The 27,883-nt window shown below is 47.4% G+C and overlaps 1 protein-coding gene across 1 annotated transcript in view; it reads right to left on the reverse strand.

Annotated features, from left to right (window-relative positions):
- Positions 1-7,437: 7,437 nt before the first annotated feature.
- STARD10 (StAR related lipid transfer domain containing 10) overlaps positions 7,438-27,883 on the reverse strand; it is a 61,336-nt gene continuing 40,890 nt past the window's right edge. Inside the window, exons 2-6 of the mRNA XM_079974145.1 lie at positions 24,612-24,759; positions 22,657-22,760; positions 19,169-19,286; positions 13,008-13,060; positions 7,438-8,530 (exon numbers count right to left, since the gene is read on the reverse strand). Of these exons, the coding sequence (XP_079830271.1) occupies positions 8,303-8,530; positions 13,008-13,060; positions 19,169-19,286; positions 22,657-22,760; positions 24,612-24,759 (651 nt within the window). The 3' untranslated portion in view covers positions 7,438-8,302. The remainder of the gene's footprint in view (positions 8,531-13,007; positions 13,061-19,168; positions 19,287-22,656; positions 22,761-24,611; positions 24,760-27,883) is intronic.

Here is a 27,883-nt window from a genome sequence, read left to right on the forward strand (position 1 = left end):
TAAGGTTTAATGGGGAAAGCCTTGAATGGGCTCCCACAGAAGGCATTTTCAAACCGAATTCTTGCGGGGGAAGGTATTTGATTCACTTCACAGTTAAAGCCGGATTTCTTAACTTTGCGCTTTCTCAAACACCGCAAGATTCGAAAAGTCCTTTGAAATTTGCACTCCTTCAAAATCTGCTTGGCAGTTTCCCAACCAGCCCGCGTTTATGAAAATAGTGGAGGAAACGTGTACAACAAAACCGCAGTCAAAAATGGTTTCAGGGCGGTCCTCCTGTGCTGCTCCAGACATGTGGTCCACACATCTATGTATGCGCTTGGTTGGTACATTTATGAACATTTTATATATATATATATATATATTAAATGTATATAAAGGTAAAGGGACCCCTGACCGTTATGACCAGTCGTGGCCAACTCTGGGGTTGCGGCGCTCATCTCGCTTTATTGGCCATGGGAGCCGGCGTACAGCTTCCGGGTCATGTGGCCAGCAGGACTAAGCCGCTTCTGGCAAACCAAAGCAGCACACGGAAACGCCGTTGACCTTCCCGCTGGAGTGGAACCTATTTATCTACTTGCACTTTGACGTGCTTTCGAATTGCTAGGTTGGCAGGAGCAGGGACCGAGCAACGGGAGCTCACCCCGTCAGCGGGATTCGAACTGCCGACCTTCTGATCAGCAAGTCCTAGGCTCTGTGGTTTAACCCACAGCGCCACCCGCGTCCCATTAAATATATATATATATATATATATATATATATATATATATATATATGACCTTATTTTTTTTTATTTCACAGGGGAGTCACTTCATCACTTCTTGTGGGGTTCCAAGTGGCAGATTGAAGCGCATGCCTGCTATGTATATATTGCTTGCTGTTGAGAACAAAACCTTTAATCTTCTCACTCGCTTGTGTTTCGTATTGCTTCTGAACCTCATTTTAAAAGAACCGCCTTGCATTTGGCAAGACACTACCACGGACATACAGGATGAGGCCATGGCTCAGCGGCAGGGGAGAGATCCTGTCTGAAATCCTAAAGGGCCGCTGCCTGCCAGTGTATACACTACTGAGCTAGATGGACTCAGTATGGGTCAGCGTCTTCTGTTGTGGGCCCTGGAGGAGGGTCAGCCAGAAGGCAGTGCCCCAAACGCGCCCTCTGGCATTAAAGTCATTTTTGCCACTCCAAGCATTCATAGAATCATAGAGTTGGAAGAGACCACAAGGGCCACCGAGTCCAACCCCCTGCCAAGAGGAAACACCATCAGAGCACTCCTGACATATGGTTGTCAAGCCTCTGCTTAAAGACCTCCAAAGAAGGAGACTCCACCACACTCCTTGGCAGCAAATCCCACTGTCGACCAGCTCTTACTGTCAGGAAGTTCTTCCTAATGTTTAGGTGGAATCTTCTTTCTTGTAGTTTGGAACCATTGCTCCGTGTCCGCTTCTCTGGAGCAGCAGAAAACAACCTTTCTCCCTCCTCTATGTGACATCCTTTTATATATTTGAACATGGCTATCATATCACCCCTTAACCTCCTCTTCTCCAGGCTAAACATGCCCAGCTCCCTCAGCCGTTCCTCATAAGGCATCGTTTCCAGGCCTTTGACCATTTTGGTTGCCCTCCTCTGGACACGTTCCAGTTTGTCAGTGTCCTTCTTGAACTGTGGTGCCCAGAACTGGACACAGTACTCCAGGTGAGGTCTGACCAGAGCAGAGCATTCGGCTTCCAGGAAGCCCTATGAATTGCACGAACAATCAAAGGAATAAAGAAAGAAGACTGGCACCCCAGTGCCATGGTGATGGTTGTCAGGCGACAAAAGTATGACTCAGCGGGAGCAGCTGGCGATGCCACCGCTGTGATGACTCAGCACAAGGCGCCCAGGCCTTCTCCTCTGCCGCCTCTCTGCCTCTCCCTCCCTTCACCTCTGTGCCCCCTGGCATCCGAAGCACCCTCCTAACTACCCAAAAGGTGCCCACAAGAGACTCACCTGGAGTTGTGCATCAGCCCGGAGGCGGGAGGAGGAGGAGAGCAGAATCTCAGGGGGATCGGGACTTGACTTTTTGTTAAACGAGTTCCGTGTGCCGTGGGAGGAATAAAAACGGGAAATATATACTTGGAATAAAAAGGAAAGGGAGAGAAAGAGAAGCAGCTCTGTTTGCCTTGCCTCGGGGAGGATATTGCAGCGTTGGGAAAGGTGTGGGAAAGGGCAGCCGAAATGATTGAGCCGATTGAGCGAAGCCCGCAAGGGAGAAAGGTTGCAGGGTTTTTTGGGTTAGGGAAAAGGTGACCTGATATAATTGCATAAATGGATGCATTGCCTGGAGAAAGTGGTTAGAGAAAAGGGCTTCTCCCTCTCTTAGAGCAGTAGAACTCAGGGGCCTCCAAGGAAGAGGCAGGCAAGAGAAAAAGAAAGGACTTCTTCATGCAGCACAGAGGTGAACTATGGAACTCACTGCCACAGGAACTTGCTGCCAACTTGGGAGGCTGTGCTTGTCCCGTGGGTTACCCGAGAGGCTAGGTCCAAGTCCGGTCCGTGGTCAAAGGTGCAACGTGGAGGCAGTCCGTAGTAGCTGAAGCTGGGTGCAGGGCAGGGAGTTGGGTGAAGTCAGGAACAGGCTTGCAAGCAGGGAGCCAGGGCGGGTCAGGAGCTCAGGCAGGAACTAGCAACCAACAATGTTGTTCCTGCAACCTGGGACTGGGCTGGCTGGCTTTTATCTGCCCCGAGGCATAGGGTGGCCCCGATCCTCTGGTGACTCGCCTCTTCTGGCCTGGAGGCAAGCGCTCCTCCTGCGGGAACTCAGTTCCCTCCGCCTCTCTGCCCTGAGCCTCTGCAGCTCAGGAGTGGCTGGAGGGTCACCGGACCCAGAGGCAACCTCAGCTTCCCCTGACGGGGCTGAGAGTGGAGCACCTGCAGGCAATGGGTCCTCCATCACCTCAGGAGCCAGAGCAGACTCAGCTGGTGCCTGCACCTGAGGATCCAGCCCAGGTGAGGACCCTTCAGGCTCATGTCCCAGCCCTGGCTCAGCTGGTTCTGGAGGCTGGGAATCCTGTGCAGGCTGGGATCCCTCAGGTTCAGCATGCCGAGTCCGAATCCCAGGCCATCACAGAGGCTTTAAAAGGGGATGAGACAAATGAATGGAGAGATCTGCCGATGGCTCTGCTCTGCCCTTCCCAACTGAAGACAGCAACACTTTTGAATCTCAGTTGCTGGAAACCTCGAGAGCAGAGAGGCGCTCCTGTGTTCGAATCCTGCTTGCGGATTTCCCACTTGCAACTGATTGGCTGCTGTGAGAACAGGAGGGTGGACTCTATATGGCCTACTGGCCTGACCCAGCAGGGCTTTTTTATTTTACGTTCTTCTGCTCTTCAGTTGACCTGGGGCAAAGGAGCAGCAGAGGCAGTCTCCACCAGCTTCCATGCTTTGCAATATTGCCAGGCGCCAAACAAATCCCCATCATCGCAACACCCTACAGCCCACCTGGGATGCTCCAGATGTTTTGGACGACAATCCCCATTGGCCTCAGCCAGGACAGCTGCGGTCGAAAACATCTGGAGGGCAGCCAAGACTGCCTAGCGATGAGAACATCAGAAGAGGCTTCAGCCAGATCCTGCTCCAGTCCAGGATCCTCTTCTCACAGGGGCCAACCGGGTGCCCTTTATGGGAAACCCATAAGCAGGATTCGAACACAAGACCCCTGTCCTCTCCTGGGGTTTCCAGCAACTGGGATTCAGAAGCGTTGCTGCCTCCAATTCTGGAAGCAGAGATGAGACATGCTGTCTAGTAGACTTATTGATAACCCAAAGACGAGAAGGCTACAATTCTGGTTCCAAAGTACAGCACATAATATTTGAAAGCACTTTGAATATTCAGGTTACTGGCATTATGTTTTGGCTTATTTATGGGGGGAGGGGAACTACTACTATTTTTTTAATTTAATAATATTTATTAAAAAATTTCCAGAATAAAAAGGAAAGATAGCAAGAAAGAAAGAAAAAACAAATATGATTTACACTTGGTTTCAGTGGCATCTTTCCCGGACTTCCCCCCCCCTCCCCCTCTTGTATTCCATTTCCCTTAAATTGATTCCACAGATTCTTACCCCAAATTTTAAAACCTTATTTGTAATTTTAAATAACCCATTTATTCTAAATTAATTTATCTTATTTATCTTAATGAACCATTTCTCCTTATATTTTATATAATTCCCTAAGATCGACCCCATTTCCCTTCCACGAATTCCCCTATTTTCAAACAACAAACATGAAAAAAGAAAAGAAAGAAATAATATATAATTTTACAGCCTTTGGATTCCAAATCTCCCCCCCCCCATTCCCCGGTTCCAATCCCCAAAGTTCATCCATTGTCTACTGCCAGCCTGGTGTATCCACGTCTATATCTCAACTCCACTTTGCCGTCTTTTGATAGCTTTTAATTTCAGAAAGTCCAATCTCGAAAAAACTCTCAGAAAAAGTCATTGTTCTTCCATCCAGACCTCTATGTTTAAGAGTCTAACTTAAATTCTATTTCTTGGTCCTTTAAAGGGAGCACGGCTCTTGGCGGCTTTTCCGGGAGGTGGGGAAAGGGACAGAGGGGCTAAGCCAGAAGCTAGAACAGCAAGAGGGAGCGCTGCGCAGTGCTGTTCTGGCTTCTGGGATAGCTAGAATCATAGAATCATAGAGTTTGAAGAGACCACAAGGGCCATTGAGTCCAACCCCCTGCCAAGCAGGAAACACCATCAGAGCACTCCTGACATATGGTTGTCAAGCCTCTGCTTAAAGACCTCCAAAGAAGGAGACTCCACCACACTCCTTGGCAGCAAATTCCACTGTCGAACAGCTCTTACTGTCAGGAAGTTCTTCCTAATGTTTAGGTGGAATCTTCTTTCTTGTAGTTTGGAACCATTGCTCCGTGTCCGCTTCTCTATGTGACATCCTTTTATATATTTGAACATGGCTATCATATCACCCCTTAACCTCCTCTTCTCCAGGCTAAACATGCCCAGCTCCCTTAGCCGTTCCTCATAAGGCATCGTTTCCAGGCCTTTGACCATTTTGGTTGCCCTCCTCTGGACATGTTCCAGTTTGTCAGTGTCCTTCTTGAACTGTGGTGCCCAGAACTGGACACAGTACTCCAGGTGAGGTCTGACCAGAGCAGAATACAGTGGCACTATTACTTCCCTTGATCTAGATGCTATGCTCCTATTGATGCAGCCCAGAATTGCATTGGCTTTTTTAGCTGCCGCGTCACACTGTTGGCTCATGTCAAGTTTGTGGTCAACCAAGACTCCTAGATCCTTTTCACATGTACTGCTCTCAAGCTGCGCAGCTTGCATTCGCTCCATAAGATGCACACACATTACTTACGTTTTAGGAGGGAAAAAGTGCGTCTTATAGAGCGAAAAATATGGTATTCTCTCTCTCCTTCCCCACTTCCCCATGGTTTTTGCCCCCAGCATGATCAACTATTAGGGAGGAATCAAAAGCTCGCAGGCTACTTTGTGATATTTTATTTGGCTTAAACTTCAGAAGAGTTCGGCTGCCGGGGTAGGCCAATCAGAATAGATGGACTGGCATGTGGGCTGCCTTGTCAAAAGTTGTCCCGTGGGGGCGGGGCCAAAAAAGGTTCCCCACTGCTGCAATAATTATATTGCCCTAATGTGGATTTGGGCATTTTTCTTATGATATGATAATGAAAGGAGGCAGCAGGGGGCGCTGTTTCACACACACACAAGTATTTCCAAGTGCCGCCACACGAGGGCGCCAGATGTTCAGTCTTTAGTAAAAGCATTCACATTCTGGAAAGCAAGGCTATTATTATTATTATTATTATTATTATTATTATTATTATTATTACTACTACTACTACTACTACTTTGAGGGGTGGTGAATATTTCTTAATGTTGTCCAAGTATTATACCTTTAACAAAAGAAATGAAAAAAATCATAAAAGTTGCATGTATGGCAAATGCCGTCCAAAAATGATATAATCTGATGCTATTTTTGATTATGAGAGTTTGTGATCCGATTTTTATGCCATATCTTGGCATACTGCCATATTGCCTCTTTTGCACACGTTTCTTTAAATATTTCCCTTTCATCTCCTGACCACACTCACTTTTTTTTGTCCCTTTTATTGAATTGTTTGAATACTCTGTTATCCTTGTGTATTATCAATTTAATAAAATAATAGCATTTTAAAAAAGGATGTTGGGTCCTGGCGACCATGTCCCAGTGACGTTTTCACTCTGGTTGCAGAAAACGTCCTCGTTTCTGTCATCAGCATCGCTCGCCCCATCTTCCGGGTGACAGCCCTTTGAGATATTTGAAGATGGCTCTCATATATTTATTAAATTTATATACCTCCTTTCATCCAAAGGTCACAGGGCGGTTCATATCACCTCTCAGTCTCCTCTTCTGCAGGCCAAAGATGCCCAACTCTCTCAACCGTTCCTTACGAGGCTCGGTTTCTAGATCTTCCATCAGACCTGTTTAGGGAAGCTTTTAATGTATTACGGTATTTTAATATTTTGTTGGAAGCCGCCCAGAGTGGCTGGGAAAGCCCAGCCAGATGGTAAGGGTATAAATATGATTCTATGATTCTATGAAATAATAAATAAATTATTATTATTATTATTATTATTATTATTATTATTATTATTAATCTCGGCCACTTCCAATGCAAAGAGAGACGACACGCAGGCTTGCTTGAATTCTTTTAATTTGAAATAAACGGCTCCGATAACAACGTATGAAATCTCGCTTCTTCTTCTTCTTTTGCCCCCACCCCACTCCCGAAATGCAAAAGAGGCTTCAAGGAGCCCGCCCCCCCCCCAATAAAACAGTCATCAAACCCCAGATCTGTGAGTGGCTAAATTCCACGCCAAAGGCTGCCAAAGGCTTCCAGATTTTGCAGGGAGAGAAAGAAGGCAACAGGCTTGAAGGAGGAAGCCTGTGGGAGACTTCGGCCCCCAAACCTATTGCGAAAAGGCCCCCACACCCCGCTTGCAAAAACAGAAGCTCCCTCCAAGGCCATCACAAGCACACCAGAAAGAAAAGACTTTCCCCCAACCCTTAAAAGGCAGCTCTAATAACAATTACGGAGAAACACAGAAAAGAGTGAAAAATAGCAGCCACTGAACCAGACGAATAGATGTACAAGGCTCCTGGGAGCGTCCAGAGTGTTTTCTTCAGCTACCTCCGTGGGGGGACAAGACTTGCAGGGAAAGGGGCCCCACCAGCCACGGCGAGGACCTGAAATCCAGGTGGTTGGGGGAGAGGGAGGCAGCAATCTGGAGCAGAAAATTTGAAATTTGCTTCTCCACCCATTTGCAAACCCATTTGCAAACCGTTGCAAAGCACCCACACAATTGTGGCTCGGTTTAAAATGTGTGTTTAAAACCGAGGGCAGGGATCTGCCACCTAAGCAGTCGTTTGGACGGACAAGGAACCCAAAAGGGGAAAGGACGTCTGGTCTGCAGCTCGCCGTCCAAGGAAAAATCTTATTTCCGCCACCCATTCCCCAGCTGGGCACCCTCAAGATGTTTCGAACTACAGTTCCCACCAGCCGCGGCGTCTTAAGGCTGTCTCAGGTGGGGCTGGTGGGAGTTGTGGCCCAAAGCGCCTGGAGAGGGGACCGGTTTAAAAGCCACAAACTGCATTGGTTCCGCCAGCCTTCGGCGCCCTGGAGCCCTCCAAGCTGCTTCAAACTACAACTCCCACCAGCCGGATGTGGATTTAGGGGAGCGCGACCAGTTCGCCTGCACTGGGCGCCGCTACAATGACAAGCAACGGGTGGGAAGAGGCAGGGTGGGATGGGGACAGGATTTTGGCGCAGTTCAATGCGCCGCTGAAATTTGAGAGCCCAAACTCCGCCACTGTCATAAGGCTGTCTTGGTTGGGGCTGGTGGGAATTATAGTCCAAAACACCCGGAGAGGGGACAAGTGAGTGCTTTGCTACACCTGTGAGTGGAGATCATAGAACTGGGGGGGGGGGGAGGATAAAAAGGGATCCCCCAAGGTCATCCATCCCAACCCGCTTTCCTCCCCCCTGCACCACTGAGTGTGCCAGACAGGCGTGGAGGTATCTTTTCGGAAAACACAAACTGCGTTGGTGACCCCGGCCTTTGGCAAGCTGGAGCCCCGCCGCTCTTTTGAGCCACAACTCCCAGAAGGCCCAGCCGGCGCCGTTGGGAATTGTAGTCCAAAAGAGCCGGCGAACCCCGGCTGGCCGAGGCCTGGGTCACACAGACAAAACAAAGGCCGGGTGCGCGAATGGGAAGGAGGAGAGGCCGATGGGCGGCGCTCAGTTGACGCTGTCCTCGTCGCTGGCCTCGCCCCGGTCGTCTTTGGTCTCGGAGAGGCTGCTCTCGTCGATGTTCTCGAGGGAGTCGGCGTGCTGGATGGCCAGATCCGAGAGCGCCAGGCTGGCCAGGGTGTTCTGCTCCGGGTACAGCCAGGGCTTGAAATGTGGGTTGTGTTTCTGCTTCCAGTCTGGGTACTTTAAACAAGCCTTGTGCATCTTCTTCATCGCCTGGAGGGGAACAGAGAGGGAAAGAGGAAGCAGCCAAGGCCAAAGCAGGGGGCGCTCCGGCCGTGGGACCCTGCAGGGTCATCTAGTCCAACCCCCTGCAATGCCCAACACGAGACTCGAACTCGCAGCCCTGAGATTAAGAGTCTCTACCAGCCAGAGGAAGCTGCGCTAATAAAAAGACAGTTAGAAAAGTATATATACACAAATAAAGCTGTATTCGACGGACGAAAGGGTATATGATTTCTGACCTGATGGAGAATCGCAGAGCCAGAGGAGTTTAAAGCATTAAAATCAAGATGTGGGAAATATGGAGACAATGAGGAGAGGCAGGACTGTGATTTGGAGATATGCTTCAAGGTCCAGACTATGGGAAGCCCCGAAAAATTGATAATTATATTTTGGAAGATAATTTGATCTTTTTTATTTTATTTTTTTATTTTTATTGGATTATGATTTGATATGTTAATTCGATGTTTTTTATTGGAAAAGTAATAAAAATGATTTAACAAAAAAAGAGAGCCTAATGCTCTACCAAGCGAGAGCATATTCTATCCCTTCCGGCCTCCTTCCCCTTCGGCAAATAAAGTTTCAGCTCCAGCGTCAGGGTCCAAGAATTGTAGAATCGTAATGGTGGAAGGGAACCCCGAGGGTCATCTAGTCCAACCCCCTGTCAGGTAGGAATCTCAGCTCCAGCATCCATCCAACCTTTAAAAACCCCAAGGAAGGAGATGGCCACGGATCTGTGTAATCCACCGGTTCTCTCCATTCCTCCGGGTTTCCGTTCCACCCGCTAGATCACCTAAGACAAAGCCCTCCTGTCCGCCCTCTTCTTGACTCACACTCAGAAGAATAGAATTGTTGGAAGGGACCCCCCAGGGTCATCCAGTCTAACCCCCTACAATGCAGGAATATGAAGCTTATGAGAATCGAACCTGCAACCTTGGCCTTATCAGCACCAGCCTCTAACCAGCTGAGCTATCCGGTTGTAAGCATTCGATTGTGTTGTGTGGCATCGCCTGCCCTTTGGAACTCCCTGCCTATTGAGATCAAGCAGGAGCCTTCCCTGTATTCTTTTCACCTAAGAACATTTCTCTTTAGACAAGCCCAGCCCAGATGCTTAGAAGGTCGATGTGAATTTTAATCTCTTTTGGTACGGCGCTCGCTTTGGCAGCACATATAATAAAACTGGAACGATACAGAAAAGTTTAAACCTGTTTTAGTATTTTAACTTTTTGTATGTTATAAACTAGATTTTCCTAGATTTTCTTGTTTTATCTTTTTGCAAACCGCTCCGAGGTGTGGCTTTATTGTGATTTTATGTTGTGAACCGCCCTGAGATTTGGGTTATAGGGCAGTATAAAGTTAATAAACAAGATTCAGGCAGGTAGCCGTGTTAGTCTGACGCAGTCAAAATAAATAAATAAAATTGTCCAATAGCAGCTTAGAGACCAACTAAGTTTGTTCTGGGTATAAGCTTTCGTGTGCATGCACACTTCAGCTTATACCCAGAACAAACTTAATTGGTCTCTAAGGTGCAACTGGATTTTTTTTTTTTTTATTTAATAAACAACAACAGCAGCAACAATTTAACAATGCAATGGTGTATAAATTTTATGAACTAAATCAATAACGATCTCATTCAGCCCGGACACTGAGGTCCAGCTCCAAGGGCCTTCTGGCGGTTCCCTCCCTGCAATAAGTGAGGTTTCAGGGAACCAGGCAGAGGGCCTTCTCGGTGGTGGCTCCCTCCCATCAGATTTCAAGGAAATAAACAACTATCTGACATTTAGAAGACATCTGAAGGCAGCCCAGTTTAGGGAAGTTTTTAATAACTGATGTTTTAATGTATTTCTAACCTTCTGTTGGAAGCTGCCTAGAATGGCTGGGGAGACCCAGCCGGATGGTGGGTGGGGTATAAATAAATTATTATTATTATTATTATTATTATTATTATTATTATTATTATTAACCACAAAGCTGCATCTGTCTGGCCCTGCATTTCGGACATGTGCAGGGCTTATGCGTTCAATTTCACCACACGGCCTTCTGGATAACCCACCTCGATTTCTGAAGCAAAAGAACAGTGTTGTCGTCATCTGTCCCCCCCCCCCCAGGTGGAGGAAAAAAATCCCCAGAGGATGAAACGAAATGAAATTCAAAAAACAGGCCTCCTTTGCTGGGCAGGAACCCCAGAAGAACTCAAGACGCCTTCCGCCTCTGGAAAGCTAATATGCTCGCGAAGAACAAATGTGTGTGTGCTCTCTCTCTCTCTCTCTCTTGCAGTTCTGGGTTTTTTAATTAAATGGAGGCATCGTCTCATTTGCTGATCTGCTCTGTTCTCTGGTGCCATGGAGGGGTTTAACGTGACATCTCAGCCACAGGGCTAATTAATCCAGCGATGGGCTCATGGAAAAGGAGAGCGACGCGGCAACAGGCTGACCTGCCCGGGTCACGGGAGACGGCCGCGCGCTGAGGTGCCCTCTGTGGGTGTCAGCATCGAAGGAAGCCCACACCAATGCCAGCCTCACGTTCGGCGGCATGGAGAGCCAGACCATGTGAGAACCAGCCTTCATCCCAGGTGCTTTGGGCAGGAACGAAACAGCAAGCGCCTTTAAAATCTCATTTTTTATGTACGCTACAACAGCAGCAAGAATACTCATCGCAAAGTTTTGGAAGACACAAGAATTATCCACCCGAGAAGAATGGCAGACGAAAGTGATGGACTATATATATGGAATTGGCTGAGATGACTGGCAGAATCCGGGACCAAGGAAAAGAGTCAGTGGAAGAAGATTGGAAAAAATTTAAAGCATATCTTCAAAGATATTGTAAAATTAAGGACTGTTAGAAAGATGTTGGAAAAAGAAAATTAGGTGGTTTTGGTAGAAATGACATAAAGGACTAAGTAAAAATGAGTTGATGAAATTGATGAAAGAGAGGACGTTAAATTACAATATATTATATTAAATTATTTAAATGAAAATAAGGTTGGAAGGATTTGCTGAAATAACGATTTGAATTGGAATACAAAATTGGGAGGTGAGAGGAGGTCAAGGAAACAAGTAAAGGAAGAAAGTTATGTAAAGGTTTAATCAGTTCTTTTTATTTTTTTAAGTGAATGTATTTTTCTTTTCTTTTTTTCTTTTTTTGTTTCTTTTTTCAGTCGTTGTTGTATTTTTCTTTTTATGTTTTGTATTGCTCTTTTTTCTCTTTGTAACTTTTAAATTCTGAATAAATATTATTATAAATAAATAAATAAATAAATAAATAAATAAATAAAATATCATTCCCCCCCCCCCTTGGCGGTTTCAGCCAAAATGCACAGAAACTATGGGTGTTTTCCTGAGGCCCCCGGCTGCTAACAACGGCTCTCCTTCATCAGAGGTTTTTAAGCAAAACAAGGATTATTTATTTCAATTGCAGGGGGCTGGACTAGATGACCGGGAGGGGTCCCACCCGATTCGATGATTCCGTGAGATAAAATTCCAATCGCACCACAAGGGGGCTCTCTTGGAAGAAATGGCCGTCTGTGGAAAGCTACCTGCTGCATGCCATGGCATGGCGTTTAAAGACTGCCTTTTCTCTCTGAGGAGCTGACGGACATAGCTCTCCCCTTCATTTAATCCCCAAAGCAGCCCTGAGAGAAGGCAGAGACTGAGTCAAGGTCCAGCCACTGAGAACCATCCTCAAGTGGAAGGATTCAAACTGTGGTCTTTCCAAAGTCCTCTAACCACTATACCATACTGCCTCATTTCGAGGTGCCTCGAGAATGCCAGTGTTTTGAGGGAGAAGCCCAAGCGCATCCCAGGAACTGTGGGTTTGCACCATGAAAGACTCTTGTTTCCCTAGCACAGAAAAAGAAATGATTTTTATTTATTTTTTTGCAGTTAGGAAAGTGAGTGAGAAAATTAGGAATGTGACCAAGTGTAAACAGCCAAGAAGCAAATCAGAAAGGAGGCTCAATAAAGACGAAACGTAATTGAACCTTTTGCGAAAGTTATTCAAGAATAATATGAGAGAGGCAGTACGGTGTAGTGGTTGGAGCATTGGCCTCTGGCCTAGGAGAGACCAGGGTTCGAATCCCCAACTGGCCATGGAGCTCACGGAGCCAGTCCCTGTGTCCCTCACAGGGTTGTTGTGGGAACTAAAATAAGGAGGGGGGGAATCATGGAGAAAAAGGCAAGCTATAAATGCATAAAATAATAAATGACCCGTTTGTCTCATGTGCAGAAAATGAGTTTAGCCCAAAGGGGCTCAGGAGGCTCTGCCAGACCCTTTGGGGGTCCTGTGCAGCCCCATTTGTGATCCCCCAGGAAACATGCTTTTCTTCTGCGTCACCAGCAACAGTCCACACACTTATTATTTCCACGGAGAGCCTAAGGATGAGGCTGGCAAGTCAAGGGAAACATGGACAACGGGCAGCCAGATGGCGGGACGAAAGAGGCAGAGAAAAGGCGGCACGGTTTTCTTGACTTACTTTTGGAGCGAGGAACTGAGAGGACTTGTTCACCACCCACTTTGGCAAAGAACCTGAGGAGGGGAGAAGAGTTTTTAGAGTGCGACACAGCCCCGTACCCCAAGGAGAAGAAAACACCCACCCGAAAAAGGTGTACAAAATGCAGGCGGGAAGGAAACACAGTCCCTGGCGTCTTGGCCCCCTACATACCGTATTTTTCCGTGTATAGGACGAGGTTAAAAAGGTAAAGGTACCCCTGCCCGTACGGGCCAGTCTTGACAGACTCTGGGGTTGTGCGCCCATCTCACTTAAGAGGCCAGGGGCCAGCGCTGTCCGGAGACACTTCCGGGTCACGTGGCCAGCGTGACAAAGCTGCATCTGGCGAGCCAGAGCCGCACACGGAAACGCCGTTTACCTTCCCGCTGGTAAGCGGTCCCTATTTATCTACTTGCACCCGGAGGTGCTTTCGAACTGCTAGGTTGGCAGGCGCTGGGACCGAGCAGCGGGAGCACACCCCGCCGCAGGGATTCGAACTGCCGACCTTTCGATCAGCAAGTCCTAGGCGCTGACGAGGTTACTTTACTTTAAAAGTGTGGTAAATTCTGGGGGCCGTCTTATACACGGACAGCGGAGAGGCGGGATGATAATAATAATAATAATAATAATAATAATAATAATAATAATAATAATAATTTATTATTTGTACCCCGCCCATCTGGCTGGGCTTCCCCAGCCACTCTGGGCAGCTTCCAAAAAAAATATTAAAATACTCTAATACATCAAACATTAAAAGCTTCCCTAAACAGGGCTGGGGTATTCCCTAATACAGGGATGGGGTATTGGCGGCTGCTGTGATCAGGAGATTGTCATGGGCGTATTTTATTGTGATTGGCAGGTGCGGTAAGGTCCGCTGGCGATTTTCTGCTTCAGCAAATGGGCGGGTGATTGGCGCTTGCTTTTGGAAAGCCTGAAGAATTGGTTGTTTTGTTGATGTGCATGCGATTGGCTGTGGCAGTCCTGTGGGTGAGCAATTTTTGGCAATCACCCCCCAAAAAGCTCAACAACCCCCCCCCCATTTCTCAATTTGGAGTCCCAAAAAAGAGGGGGTGTCTTATACCCGGGGTGTTATACACAGAGAAATACGGTATGTGATTTTCAACCCCAGGCTTGCAAACCAAAATCCCAAAGCAATGGACACCTTGCCCCCAAATCCCCTAAGATGGTTTTTCTGCACCCTTCCAAAATATCTGGAACAATGACTCTCCGTCCTTGGAGGTTTTTAAGCAGAAGATGGATGGGCATCTGTCAAGGATTATTTAGTCGGGATTCCTGCACTGCAGGGGGTTGGACTAGATGACTACATGGGGACCCTTCTGACTCTACAGTTCTGTGGTTCTATGAATGTCAGAGCAGACCCTCCAAACGTCCTGATTTTTCAGGGACAGTCCCAGAATTACAGAAGCCATCCCGGTTTCTGATTTGATCCTGGAATGTCCCACTTTCCCTTCAGTAGGGAAACGTTGGAGGGGATGGAATAGGACGTCCCTCTTTTCACTGGAAAAATGTTGGAGGGGCCGCGAGAGCCTGGGTGATGGATCTAGCTAGCGGCCCATCTAATCTAGAGTCCTGGCCCCACAGTGACCAAACACTTATCTCCCGCTTGGACTACTGCAATGCACTCTACGTGGGGCTACCTTTGAAGGTGACCCGGAAACTACAACTAATCCAGAATGCGGCAGCTAGACTGGGGACTGGGAGCGGCCGCCAGGACCACATAACACCCGTCTTGAAAGACCTACATTGGCTCCCAGTACGTTTCCCGGCACAATTCAAAGTGTTGGTACTGACCTTGAAAGCCCTAAACGGCTTTGGTCCTGTATATCTGAAGGAGTGTCTCCACCCCCATCTTTCAGACCGGACACGGAGGTCCAGCGCCGAGAGCCTTCTGGCGGTTCCCTCATTGGGAGAAGTGAGGTTACAGGGAACCAGGCAGAGGGCCTTCTTGGTAGTGGCGCCAGCACTGTGGAACGCCCTCCCAGCAGATGTCAAAGAGATAAACAACTACCAGACTTTTAGAAGACATCTGAAGGCAGCCCTGTTCAGGGAAGCTTTTAATATTTAAAGCTGTATTGTTTTTAACACTCAATGCAGAGCCACCCAGAGTGGCTGGGGAAACTCAGCCAGATGGGCAGGGTATAAATAAATTATTATTATTATTATTATTATTATTATTATTATTAACAGATGACCATGATGGGAAGCCCCGAAGCAAAAGAACATAAGACGAGCCAAGCTGCTTGACGGACAAGGAGGGTCATCCTAAAATAAAGAGGCGTATTGAGGGTCCCTTGCAACCCTGGCAAGGAGCGGTATTGGTGTGCGCACACCCACCCACCCCAAATCACCTTTGTGCCACAGTGCAAGAAGAACAGGAAGCTTCTCCTTCATTTGATCTTGCCTCATTGCATCAACACACACACATACAAGGATATGCCATACATTCCATACTACGATAGGCAGTGATATTTTTCCAGAGAACTCGCCACCAATGCCTCCCTTGTTCTCTTAGAACAGGCACCCCCAAACTTGGCCTTCCAGACGTTTTGGGACTACAGTTCCCATCATCCATGACCACTGCTCCTGTTAGCTAGGGGTGATGGGAGTTATAGTCCCAAAACATCTGGAGGGCCGAGTTTGGGGGTGCCTGTCTTAGAATGACAATGGCACCCAGCCGAGAGGGGCTGGATCTGAGTTCTGGCAAGTTCTGGCTGGAAAAAAGCCCCGATGATAGGTGATTTTTGCACGCACACCTGGCAGAGGCTGGTTTTGCCAACCCCTAGGTACGCAACCCGCACGTGCGCAGACGCGGGTTGATAACGCTGCGGGTTGCGAACGTGCATCTCGCACGGATCATGTTTGCAACCCGAGCGTCCACTATATTGGAAGGTGGCTCTCATATCACCTCTTAAATGTCTCTTCTTCTCCAGGCGATTAGGCAAATTCAGGAGGAGGAGGAGGAGAGGGCTATCGAAGGGTACTAGCCAAAATGTCTGTGATCTGCTTCCACAGTTAGAGGCCGCGATGTTTCTGAATGCCAGCTGCGTGAAACTGCAGGAGAGAAGAGTGCTCTTGTGTTCGAATCCTGTAGGTTTCCCTTTAGGGCATCTGATTGGCCACTGTGAGATCAGGATGCTGGATGAGAAGGGTCACCGGCCTGATCCAGCAGCAGACTCTTTTTCTGCTCTTATGGTCCTCAGTGTCCTTCACCTTTCCCAAAGATTCATATTCTCTGAAGCTGGCAGAAATCCTCTGCACAGCTGGAGTTTATGCTTAAAGGACTAAAAAAAGGATAACTCCCAAATCTGCCCAGCTTTAGTGCCTGCAAACTCCCCGCGTCAATCGCCGGCGCTTAGCAAATTCCGCACTGCCGAACGGCACAGGGGCTCCGTTGCAGAGACGCCGTTCTCTTGGCAGCCTGGACGGACTCCAGGGTCAGAAGTAGAGAAGGGCCTTTACAGGCTCAGACACGGCTGATTAGGGGCAAAGCTGGAGAAGAGAGGATTTAATGGGTGGCCGAGGCTGCAGAGAATGAGGCTCTGCTGGCTCCCTTTCCTCCTCTCCCTGCTTTGCTAAAAATAGCTTGAATAATTCTGTAACAACCATCCCTAAACCCTGACCATAAATGATGCAATATTTCTTGCATAATTGGAGCTTTGTCAATTGCATCCATTGATGGGAGATTCGGGACAGAATTAAAAAAGGACTTTTTCACACAGCGCATAGTCAAACTATGGAGGCAGTGATGGCCACTAACCTGAATGGTTTTAAAAGAGAGTTGGACAAATTCATGGAGGAGAAGAGGGCTATTGGTGGCTCCTGGCCAAGATGGCTCTGCTCCGCTTCCAAGATCAGAGGAAGCAGAGGATCAGAGCGTTCATTCACACTTACCATTTGTGATAGGAATTTTATGGTCTTAGATATATGGTAATGTTCATAACCGCACATACATAGATCAGCACAGGAAGACCAACCTGGAACCATTTTGATTCCTAAACTGACCAAATGTTTTCTCTGCAAGGTCAAAATGGAAAAGCCTCCCCATTGTCTCTTCCTTCACAAATCCTGTCTTAAAGGTATGTCTGTGTTTGAATAAGGGTGTGAGCCTGTGACCTGGCCAGGAACTAAGTATTTATCACTACAAAAGACTGGCCAGGCTCCTCAGGCAATCCAATCAAGTAACCTGCCAGACAGGAAATAAACAAGGATAAGAGAAAAACAATATTGAAATTTCTGTTTTAAGACCACCTTTTCTGTGATGTATCTGAGGGGTGGTCTTAGGTTACACCCCTCACGTGATGTATGTATGATGTTTCTGGGGGTGGTCTTGATCTACAGGATGGGAATTTCAAAAGTCTTTATAAGCCCTTGCACAGCATTTTTCTGGGTCCTCCGCCTTTCCTGCATGTGAGGGGAGCACCCTGTTGCAACAGATCAATAAAGATCAGGCTTACTAGCTGCTTTGCTTCTCAATATTCTCTGGTTGGCCTCTGTTATTTTCTCCTGCCAATAGGGAACCTATGCAAGGACTCTATATGGGCTCTTGGATACCCAATAAGGGAAAAGGGCATATTAAATCCATCATTTTCAGGTCTGCATTTTCCCAGTCCGTATCCAAGTGCTTTTTTCCCTTTCTGCTGCTTTCTCCAGGAAAACCCAATATTTACCCCTGAATCAGAACCAACGGCAATTTGGGTTTCCCGCAGATTGCTGATTCAGGAGTAAAGAGCAGGGGGTTTTGCAGAGAAAGGGTAGGGGACAAAAATTTGCTCGAATGCAACAGACCTATAAAGATTACACCTGTGCCTAGAAATGCAGAGCAAAGCTAAGTGTGGCTGAGCCCTGAATCCCAGTTGCTGGAAACCAAAGGAGGGGGGAGTTGCTCTTGCTTTCAAGTTATAGAATCATAGAATCATAGAGTTGGAAGAGACCACAAGGGCCATCGAGTCCAACCCCCTGCCAAGCAGGAAACACCATCAGAGCACTCCTGACATATGGTTGTCAAGCCTCTGCTTAAAGACCTCCAAAGAAGGAGACTCCACCACACTCCTTGGCAGCAAATTCCACTGTCGAACAGCTCTTACTGTCAGGAAGTTCTTCCTAATGTTTAGGTGGAATCTTCTTTCTTGTAGTTTGGAACCACTGCTCCGTGTCCGCTTCTCTGGAGCAGCAGAAAACAACCTTTCTCCCTCCTCTATGCGACATCCTTTTATATATTTGAACATGGCTATCATATCACCCCTTAACCTCCTCTTCTCCAGGCTAAACATGCCCAGCTCCCTTAGCCGTTCCTCATAAGGCATCGTTTCCAGTTCTGCTTTCTATGCCCCGCAGAGGACCTTAAGGTCCATGAATAACCAAAGTTTAGAGGTCCCGGGCCCTAAGGAAGTCAGGCTATCCTCCACCAGGGCCAGGGCCTTCTCAGTGATGGCTCCGACCTGGTGGAATGCTCTGTCTCAGGAGACCAGGGCCCTGCAGGATTTAACCTCCTTCCGTTGGGCCTGTAAAACAGAGCTATTCCACCTGGCCTTTAATTTGAATTCAGCCTGATCTTTTAATTCCCTTCCCTCGCCCGCTCTGAGACCCCACAGCTAATTCTCCCCTGGCCTCCAAATAGGACTAATTCAGCCAACTAGCCCTGGGGATTATCTAGTGCTTATTTCCCCTAAATTGATTTTTGATTTTTATTGTTATTCATGTTTTTATACTGTATTTTATGTTGCTTTTATAATTGTTTTAAAGTGTTTTAAATTTGTTGTTAGCCGCCCTGAGCCTGGTTTTTGAACCGGGAAGGGCGGGGTATAAATAAAAAATTATTATTATTATTATTATTATTATTATTATTATTATTATTAATTTCCCACAAGCATCCGATCCACCCCTTGAGAACAGGATGCTGGACTAGATGGGCCATGGGCCTCATCCTGCAGCCTCTTCTCATTTTCTTATGCATGCGTGTGCGTTCTTGCAGAGAGAAAGAACTCTATGATTTTTACTCAACTTTATTGTCCGGGAGCAAGGAAGAAGCTTGGGCAAGTAATATTTCAAAATAAGAAGTTGTGTCACTGTTAATAGTGAGTCAGGACGCCGCCACCCAAGAAATTGTGGCTCTTCATGGACCTTACCTTTGGGGTCTACCTGGGCCAGGTAGGTGAGGCTGCAGTTCTTTTCTCCTTTCCCCTGGATCAGGTAACCAGTTTTAATGGAGACGGCCCTCACCATGTCTTTCCTAGGAGGGTATTTCTGGCAAAGGCAAAAAACAAAAAAAAAAGACAGGTGAAACTGAAATTCTGCCATAAGCCAGCCAGGACGACCATCCTTGCAGCTCCCAAACTGCCAGCAAGGAGTGCCCTCCTCTCTCCAAATCTGGAGTTAATTTAGGGGAAAGATGTGCTTCTTGGGGGGGGGGGCTGTTGTTGGTGCTGACCTTGAAAGCCCTAAACGGCCTCAGCCCAGTAGACCTGAAGGAGCATCTCCACCCCCATCGTTCAGCCCAGACACAGAGGTCCAGCGCCGAGGGCCTTCTGGCGGATCCCTTCCTGCGAGAAATGAGGTTACAGGGAACCAGGCAGAGGGCCTTCTCGGTGGTGGCACCTGCCCTGTGGAACGCCCTCCCACCAGATGTCAAAGAGATAAACAACTACCAGACTTTTAGAAGACATCTGAAGGCAGCCCTGTTTAGGGAAAGTTTTTAATGTTTTATTGTGTTTTTAATAATCCTGTTGGAAGCTGCCCAGATAAGCTGGAGAGGCCTGGCCAGATGGGCAGAGTATAAGCAATAAATCAATTATTATAGTAGACCTCCCTGTGGGAGTTGTATGGGGTGCTGAGGGCGGGGGAATCCCAATTGCTGGGAACCATGGGAGGCCAGAGGGCTCTTGCTCTCATGTTTTCCCCCCTGGTTTCCCAAAGACAGGATCCGATGGATGGAAAGGACCAGACCAAGAGAGGGTCAAAGGGTGAAGAAGAAGAGAGATCATCTGGGAGAAGGAAAACACTGGTCCTAAACCTCTGCTGCCTTCTGGGGTATCTTTGGGAGGAGAAAAGGAGAAAGGAGGAAACCCTACACAAATGTGGAGTGGGGTCCCTAAGGCGCTTGGATGGTGGACCACATCAGAAGAAGAAGAAGAGTTTGGATTTGATATCCCGCCTTTCACTCCCTTTAAGGAGTCTCAAAGCGGCTAACGTTCTCCTTTCCCTTCCTCCCCGACAACAAACACTCTGTGAGGTGAGTGGGGCTGAGAGACTTCAGAGAAGTGTGACTGGCCCCAGGTCACCCAGCAGCTGCATGTGGAGGAGCGGGGAAGCAAACCCTGTTCACCAGATTACGAGTCCACCGCTCTTAACCACTACACCATACTGGCTCCTCAGCGTGGACAGGAGGGGGGTCTTGCTATATGCGCAGCCCAGGACCTCCATACATACTGCCTGGGCTTGCACCCCGGGGAGGTGAAATGGATGTTTTGTGGCACCCACAAGAGTTTCTTAGATTTCCACATGTGCCTCCCCAACAGGACATCAAAAAGGGCTCCTGATTCAATATAACATGGTGCTATTTTCATCCTGATCTGCTGGTGCAAAACAGCTCACAGCTTAAAACAACAACAACTGTGCTGTCTGGGGCTGCTGGGAGGTGGCAGCTGGAAACTGCCAGGTTAGAGATGCTCTGTTTGGACATTTAAAAAAACTGCCTCTTCTCACTCAGAGGTTGACTAAGCAAAGTTGTGTTCTGGGCAAGGTATTATTTCTAGGTATATGATATCATGGTCTGGGATCCAGAATTGCGTTTAGCTTTTTAAATGAGGTGCCCACTTCTGAACTGCAGACTTACATTTTAAACACTTTATAATAATAATCCCAAAACGATGTTCTGTCTATTTGGGAGAGGGCAGGTGATGGTGAGAAAATGTCATTGGGGAAAAGGCTCTGGCTGAGTGGACCCAACTTCTGTCTCTTGGTGTATTCAGGGCAGAATCTCCTCCAGATATTCCCTGAAACCCCCTGAATTTCCTTATTTGGTTCTTCGTTTCTGTTTTCAGGTTTTTAAGGGGTCCACTGGAGGGGCAGGGTAAAAAATGGAATTACCGTATTTTTTGCTCTATAAGACTCACTTTTTCCCTCCTAAAAAGTAAGGGGAAATGTGTGTGCATCTTATGGAGTAAATGCAGGCTGCGCAGCTATCCCAGAAGCCAGAACAGCAAGAGGGATTGCTGTTTTCACTGTGCAGCGATCCCTCTTGCTGTTCTGGCTTCTGAGATTCAGAATATTTTTTTTCTTGTTTTCCTCCTCCCAAAACTAGGTGCGTCTTGTGGTCTGGTGCGTCTTATAGAGCGAAAAATACGGTACATTATATTAATTTAGGAACCAACAAGTTTTTCTGAGGGCTGGGGGCACAGGTGGAAATTTATGGAAGAGTCGTGGGCACCCCAAATTGCCCATTTCACAGAAGAAACCCTGGCAACGCTCAGAACTACCCCACCCCAAACTGGTCGAAACGCTGAGACCCAAAGAAAATAAAACAGACAGAAAAGCAAGGTCTCCCCCCACCAAAAAAACCACACACAAACACACAGGCAACCCCTCTGACGAATAACAGTGGGGGAAAGGGCCTTTGCAGATGCCATGGGTGCCCCCGGGGTGCCCCATTCAGGACCCCACTATTAAATCATCCCAAAGGGTAATCCTTTCAGCTTTTCCTATAACAGGCACGCCATTTGCTGCAAGCTCAACCCCAGAATTTCTGCTGCACCTAAAACTCTAGTGCATGTGTAAAAGGTAAAGGACCCCTGGACAGTTAAGTCCAGTCCAAGGCAACTCTGGGGTTGTGGTACTCATCTCACATTCAGGCTGAGGGAGCCGGCATTTGTCCACAGACAGCTATCTGGGTCATGTGGCCAGCAGAAATAAACCGCTACTGGTGCAATGGAACACCGTGACGGAAACCAGAGCGTATACAAAAACACTGTTTACCTTCCCGCCACAGCGGTACCTATTTATCTACTTGTACTGGTGTGCTTTCGAACTGCTAGGTTGGCAGGAGCTGGGACTGAGCAACGGGAGCTCACTCTGTTGCGGGGATTCAAACCGCCAACATTCTGATCGGCAAGCCCTAGGCTCAGTGGCTTAGACCACAGCGCCACCTGCATCCCTATCAAGGTAAAGGTAAAAGGTAAAGGACCCCTGGACGGTTAAGTCCAGTCAAAGGCGACTATAGGGTTGTGGCACTCATCTCGCTTTCAGCCCAAGAGAGCCGGCATTTGTCCACAGACAGCTTTCTGGGTCATGTGAGCAGCAGGACTAAACCACTTCTGGCGCAATGGAACACTGTGATGGAAACCAGAGCACATGGAAACACCTTTTAGCTTCCTGCCGCAGTGGTACCTACTTATTTACTTGCCCTGCCATACTTTCAAACTGCTAAGTTGAGAGGAGCAGGGACCAAGCAACGGGAGCTCACTCCGTTGTGGGGATTCGAACTGCCGACCATCTGATCGGCAAGCCCAAGAGGCCCGGTGATTTAGACCACAGCGCCACCCACGTCTGTGTACAGAACATCGTCCATGCACACCCCTCCTCCTCACTCCCCCCTCTCCAGAAAAAGCCTGTCGCTCACCGGATGTTTGACGGAGTAGTTCATGATGATGAAGTCGTTGCCCATGGGGAGCCAGGAGCGCAAGGTGATGACGTCTCGGTTCTTCAAGGGTTTGGGGCATTTCCCTGCCAAAAAGCGGAGAGAGCAGAGAGGAAATGTCATCTCAGGAGAAGCAAACAGACATCCTGGCTTGCAACTAACAACTCTCACCCCTCTCCCTGCAGCAAATCTATTGTGTATTTATAACTCCACACCAAAAAATTATATGCCTCTCAGTTGTGCATAGAAAAAGCCCTCGAAGCGGCTTATGGCAGGAAAAAAGCATCAAGGTTATAACTAAAAACAAATAAAGCGATCGCTCTTTTTTTATAAAACAACAAGAACATCACAGCAATAAACTGAAAACACACCAGCATTCTAAACTTCTAGACAGGCTTGCCTTTGGCACTTGCCAAAAAGAATGCAGGGAAGGAGCTCGGCGGATTTCACTAGGCAGGGAGTTTCCAAAGTGCGTCTGAATGCATGCAAGTTAAACTTGCAGGGGAAGCTTCCAGGTTAGTTTGCTGCTGGGGTGCCAACTTTAATAAAATATTGAGGGGGCCCAGGGTCAGTCCCACCCCTCATAATCAATTACATGACGCAGTGCACACACATCATTTGAGTGATGTGGGGGCCCAGCCTAGGGTTACCAGATCTCCCCAGTTCCCGGGGACAGTCCCCGGATTTGCAAATCTGTCCCCGGACAAATTCTGTCCCCGGAATGACCACAGATTTGCAAATCTGTCCCCGGAAAACGTGGCAGTGGCAGCCTCAGCTCTGGCTGGCTTCAGGAGCTGCTCGCTGCCCGCTGCTGTGGCACCCGCCATTTTTCCTCACCGGAACCGGTGAGGAAAAATGGCGGGCGCCACGGCAGCGGGCAGCTCCTGAAGCCAGCCAGAGCCAACTGCGCTACCAGGCTGGCTCTGGGCTGCTGACTGTCACTGCTGCTGCCACTGCCGAAGGGGAACCGGGGACGTCTGGCAGTACAGATCTCCTGCCCCCTATGTTTTGACTGACCGGGGGAGGCTCGGGAGTCGCGGGTGGGCAGCCGTTGCCCAGTTTTTAAAAAACTCTGCGCATTTATGTTTCACAGGGTGCAAAAGAAGGGCTTTGTACCTTTATACAATATGCATGTGTGCCCAGGGTCTTTTCCCTCACCATCCCCACAACTGACTCCCTGTTGCTTCTCAGCTTCAAAAAAAAGAAGAAAAAAAAGTGTCCCCTGATTCATTGAAAAAAAATTGGTAACTATAGCCCAGCCCCCTCAAATATTTTATAGGGGGGCACAGCCCCCGCGGCCCCTAGGAGCTGGCTCCTATGGTTTACTGCAGCATAAAGGGCAGACATCATTGGGCACGCCTGATGTTTGATGCTGTCACCAAAGAGTAAAGTTAAATGCCCCGTGCCTTAAGGGTGATGTCCTGGCGGAGGCACTGCAGCCATAAAGCCATGATCCAAAATCCAGTGCCCTCTGAGCATGCGAAGCTTCCTTAGGTGGCTGTCAGCATCACCTCAAAGATGTGGGAGGGAAGCAAGGCCCCGAGAGTGAACAGAAGAGGCTGCTAGCTAGTAAGCCATCAACAGCCCTCTCCTCCGGCGTCGACCTGAACACGGCTGCAGTTTCAGGAGGGACCCCTAGATTTGGCTCTGCTGGCCTGGCACCCTCCAGACCTTTGTGGCTGCAACTTCCAGCATCCCCAGCCAGCACAGCTGGGCTGTTTTGGGGAAGGCCAAAACATCTGGGCAACTGATGGCTCTAAATAACGGCAACCGATGGCAGCCTGCCTTTCCAAACCTGGGACCCCCAGATGATTTGAGCCACAGCTCCCAAGAGCCTCAGCCGACAGAAGCTGCAGTTCCAAACATCTGGAACACCCCTCTTTGGCGGAGGCTGCCTTAGACAATAGCCACCCGCACAAACTCCCCCAGCGTCTCACAGGAGTAGTATCCCACGTCGGCGTTGACCGTCAGCTTGCCGATGTCGAAGGTCTCAATGACGTTTGTGTCCCACTTTTTCCTGTACTCGATGTCGTGCAGGACGTCATAGAGGGTTTCTGCTGCGACATCCTTGCACTCTATCCTGCACTGGAGAGAAACGGGGCGTCAGAAACCCAACAGCAGCCCAAACACCAGAACTAATGTCTGCCGGATCCCTTTCGAGCTGGAGTGTGGAACCTGTGGTCCTTAAGCCATGTAGGCAGATGCTTTTGACGGAGTCGGAGCCATCGGTCCACCTGGCTCAGTGTGGTCAACGCTGACCGGAAGGAGCTCTTCAGAGTTTCAGGCAGGGGGTCTCTTTCCCAACCCTAGATGTCAGGGACCGGGCCGGATGCTGGAAAACCCCCCAAGTGCCCCTATTTTCCAGGGACAGTCCAGGATTTACAGAAGCCGTCCCAGTTTCTTATTTGACCCCAGAGTGCCCCACTTTTCCTTAGGACGCCCCTATTTTCATGGGAGAAATGTTGGAGGGGATGGAGTTATCCAAACCCTGAGCAGTTTGAAGGCAGCCCTGTATAGGAAAGTTTTTAAATGTTTTATTATGTTTTAATATATGTTGGAAGCCGCCTAGAGCGGCTGGGACAACCCAGTCATTTGAGTGTAGAAAAAATTGCAAAATTGTTGTTGTTGAATAGGATGTCCCTATTCTGTGCCAGCCAGGAGGCAGGAGTCGGAGGCAGGGGAAGTTTCGGAGCTGGAGGGATGGGCTGGAGGATGAGGAAGAAGAGAAGGAAGAGGCAGGCCAGGCAGGTGAAGGGCGAAATGCTTCCGCTCCTCTCTTGCATGGCTGTCTCCCAGAACCAGGAGGGGGCTGAAAAGGGAAGAGCAGAGGCATCTTCAATGCGGGCATAGTCTCCAACTACATGTTGGGGGAAGGTATGTCAACTGGTGGAGGGGGGTGGTCTTCATGGAACACAGACCTGGGAACAACTCGTCTCGAGAAGATATTTCATCCTTCCATTGGAAGAAATTTAAAGATTATCTACAGAAATATTGTAAAATTAAGGAATGTTAGAAAGATGTTGGAATGAAGTTACATGGCTTTAGCAGAAATGTTATAAAGAATTAAGTATAATAGATTGTAATTGGATTAAAGGAAAAAATAATGTTAGAATTTGTTAAGTTAAATGATAGGACAGAAGTTTGAGGAAGATGGAAAGGATTTGCTGAAACAATTAATCGAAGTGGAATACAAAAAAAGGGAGGTGTGAGGAGGTCGCTGAAACAAGTAAAAGAAAGTTAATAACACTGAAAGTATAGGTTGTGTTTCTTTTTTCTTTTTCTTTTTTAATTGTTTTTGTTTTATTTTTGTTATGTATATGTAATATTTTTGTTTTTGTATTGTATTGTATGGTTTTGTTATGTTTAATTCTTTTTCTTTTTCCTTTCTGTAACTTTCAAAACTTTAATAATTTTTTTTTAAAAAAAAGAGAAGATATTTCATGAGCTAGCAGCATTCAAAGGGCAGAGCTCAAACGACACCCACCCACCCGTATATATATATATATATATATATATGGCATGGTTTTATTTTTTACACAAATATCGAGGCACATGGTCACTCAGTGCCTATGCAGAACCTTTATTCTCAGTCCGCTGGTGAGTGCTCTTGTTTTTCTAAATCTTTAAAATCTTTATTATTTGTAAATGGGGAAGAAATATCCCCGTATTAATGAGACACATAACGCCCCTTGAAAAGTGTTTCCTGTCTCAGAGCTGAAATGCCTGAAAGTCCCATTTTGAAAGAAGTGCTTCACTTTCAGAGCTGCCAAAGTTTGCAGTATCTTTTTGCAGAATAATCTTCCCTCCAAATAACCAACTGCCAAGGTTTAAATAAATCTGCATTTCAATATCTCAATAAAGTTGCCTCAGAGGCCTTGTTGAAGAAAGTTAGGAGAATTTTTAAAACTGCGTAAGAGAAACATCTGGAAATATACATCAAGTATATTTTACATCAAGTAATCCCACCCTAATTATCTATGTTTATAGATAATTATAGGCACACCAGTTATTTCTGTGACCATGATAACAGTGCAAGCCTACACAATCCTGCACACGGCTACTCAGAAGTAAGTCCCCCCAAGAGCCATGGAACTTACTCTCAAGTAAATTAGCCAGGATTGCAGCCTCACTGTCAACAACAAGTTCAAATGCTCGCCTTCATTGTTGTTCCAATAATTTAATAAACCAAAGCCAATTATCACAGTAACGGATTATGTCTTCTTCCTTTAGTTACAGCGTAATTTATCCATAATTGCATATTCATATAATTTGCTTTTTCATTCCTTAATTGGGGAAATTACATTCCTCTCCAAATGTCTCGAGCTAAAAAGCTTTCATGTAAACAAAACAATGCAAATTCTGATTTACAGCTCTTGCACATGACATCATTTTATACTGTTGATGTGAACCTCATCTTAATTATTGTCTGCTGCTTGGGGGTGGGGTGCTTGCGTGGCCAAAAGGCAGGCTAAGGAAACACGAAGGAAGAAATGAAATTTGCACCTTCACAGAGGGAAGCTCCCTCTTGTAAGAAGAGCCATTTGCAAGATTCGAAAGCAGGACCAAATTAGCCTCAGCTCCTCCATCACACACAAACACAGCCCAATTTTAATTATATCTACACTCAAAGATTTAAAACGGGCTTTCAACGGAAAAATCAAATAGGCACCACGGATCAGACAAATGATTTCTACACAGTGCTACAACGTTAGGAAATTCAAGGGCTTTCAGCCTCAAATTACTGTATCAGAAATTTAACTTCTGCAATGCAATTTCCCCCCCCTCCTCAGAGGCGTATTTCAACACAGTCTCTTGCTTTGGCCCAGAGATAAAGATTGTTGTTCCGTAAGCGCAGGGAGAGCCCTGCTGGGTCAGACTAGACCGGAGGCTTATCTAGTGCAACTTCCTGTTCCAGAAACTCACAAGCAGGATTCCTGCCAGAATCTGCCTGATCCTCTTTCAAAGGCATCTAGGTTGGCGGCCACCCTTGTGGCAGGGAGTTCCACAGGTTAACTATGTGCTTTGTAAGGACCTATTTCCATTTCTCTGTCCTGAATGTTACTCCATTCAGTTGCCATTCCTGTGACCCGACTACCCTAAGGAGATAAGCAGAGCCTGGCTCCTGGGTCAGGGGGGCAAAGAGCTCCTCATCTGGCCCCCTGACCTCTTCAAAGAAGACTCAGCATGCTGCTCTCGCAGGGGCCAACCA

Source organism: Podarcis cretensis (assembly GCF_951804945.1).
Source record: "Podarcis cretensis genome assembly, chromosome: 4".
Classification (NCBI taxonomy): Eukaryota; Metazoa; Chordata; class Lepidosauria; order Squamata; family Lacertidae; genus Podarcis; species Podarcis cretensis.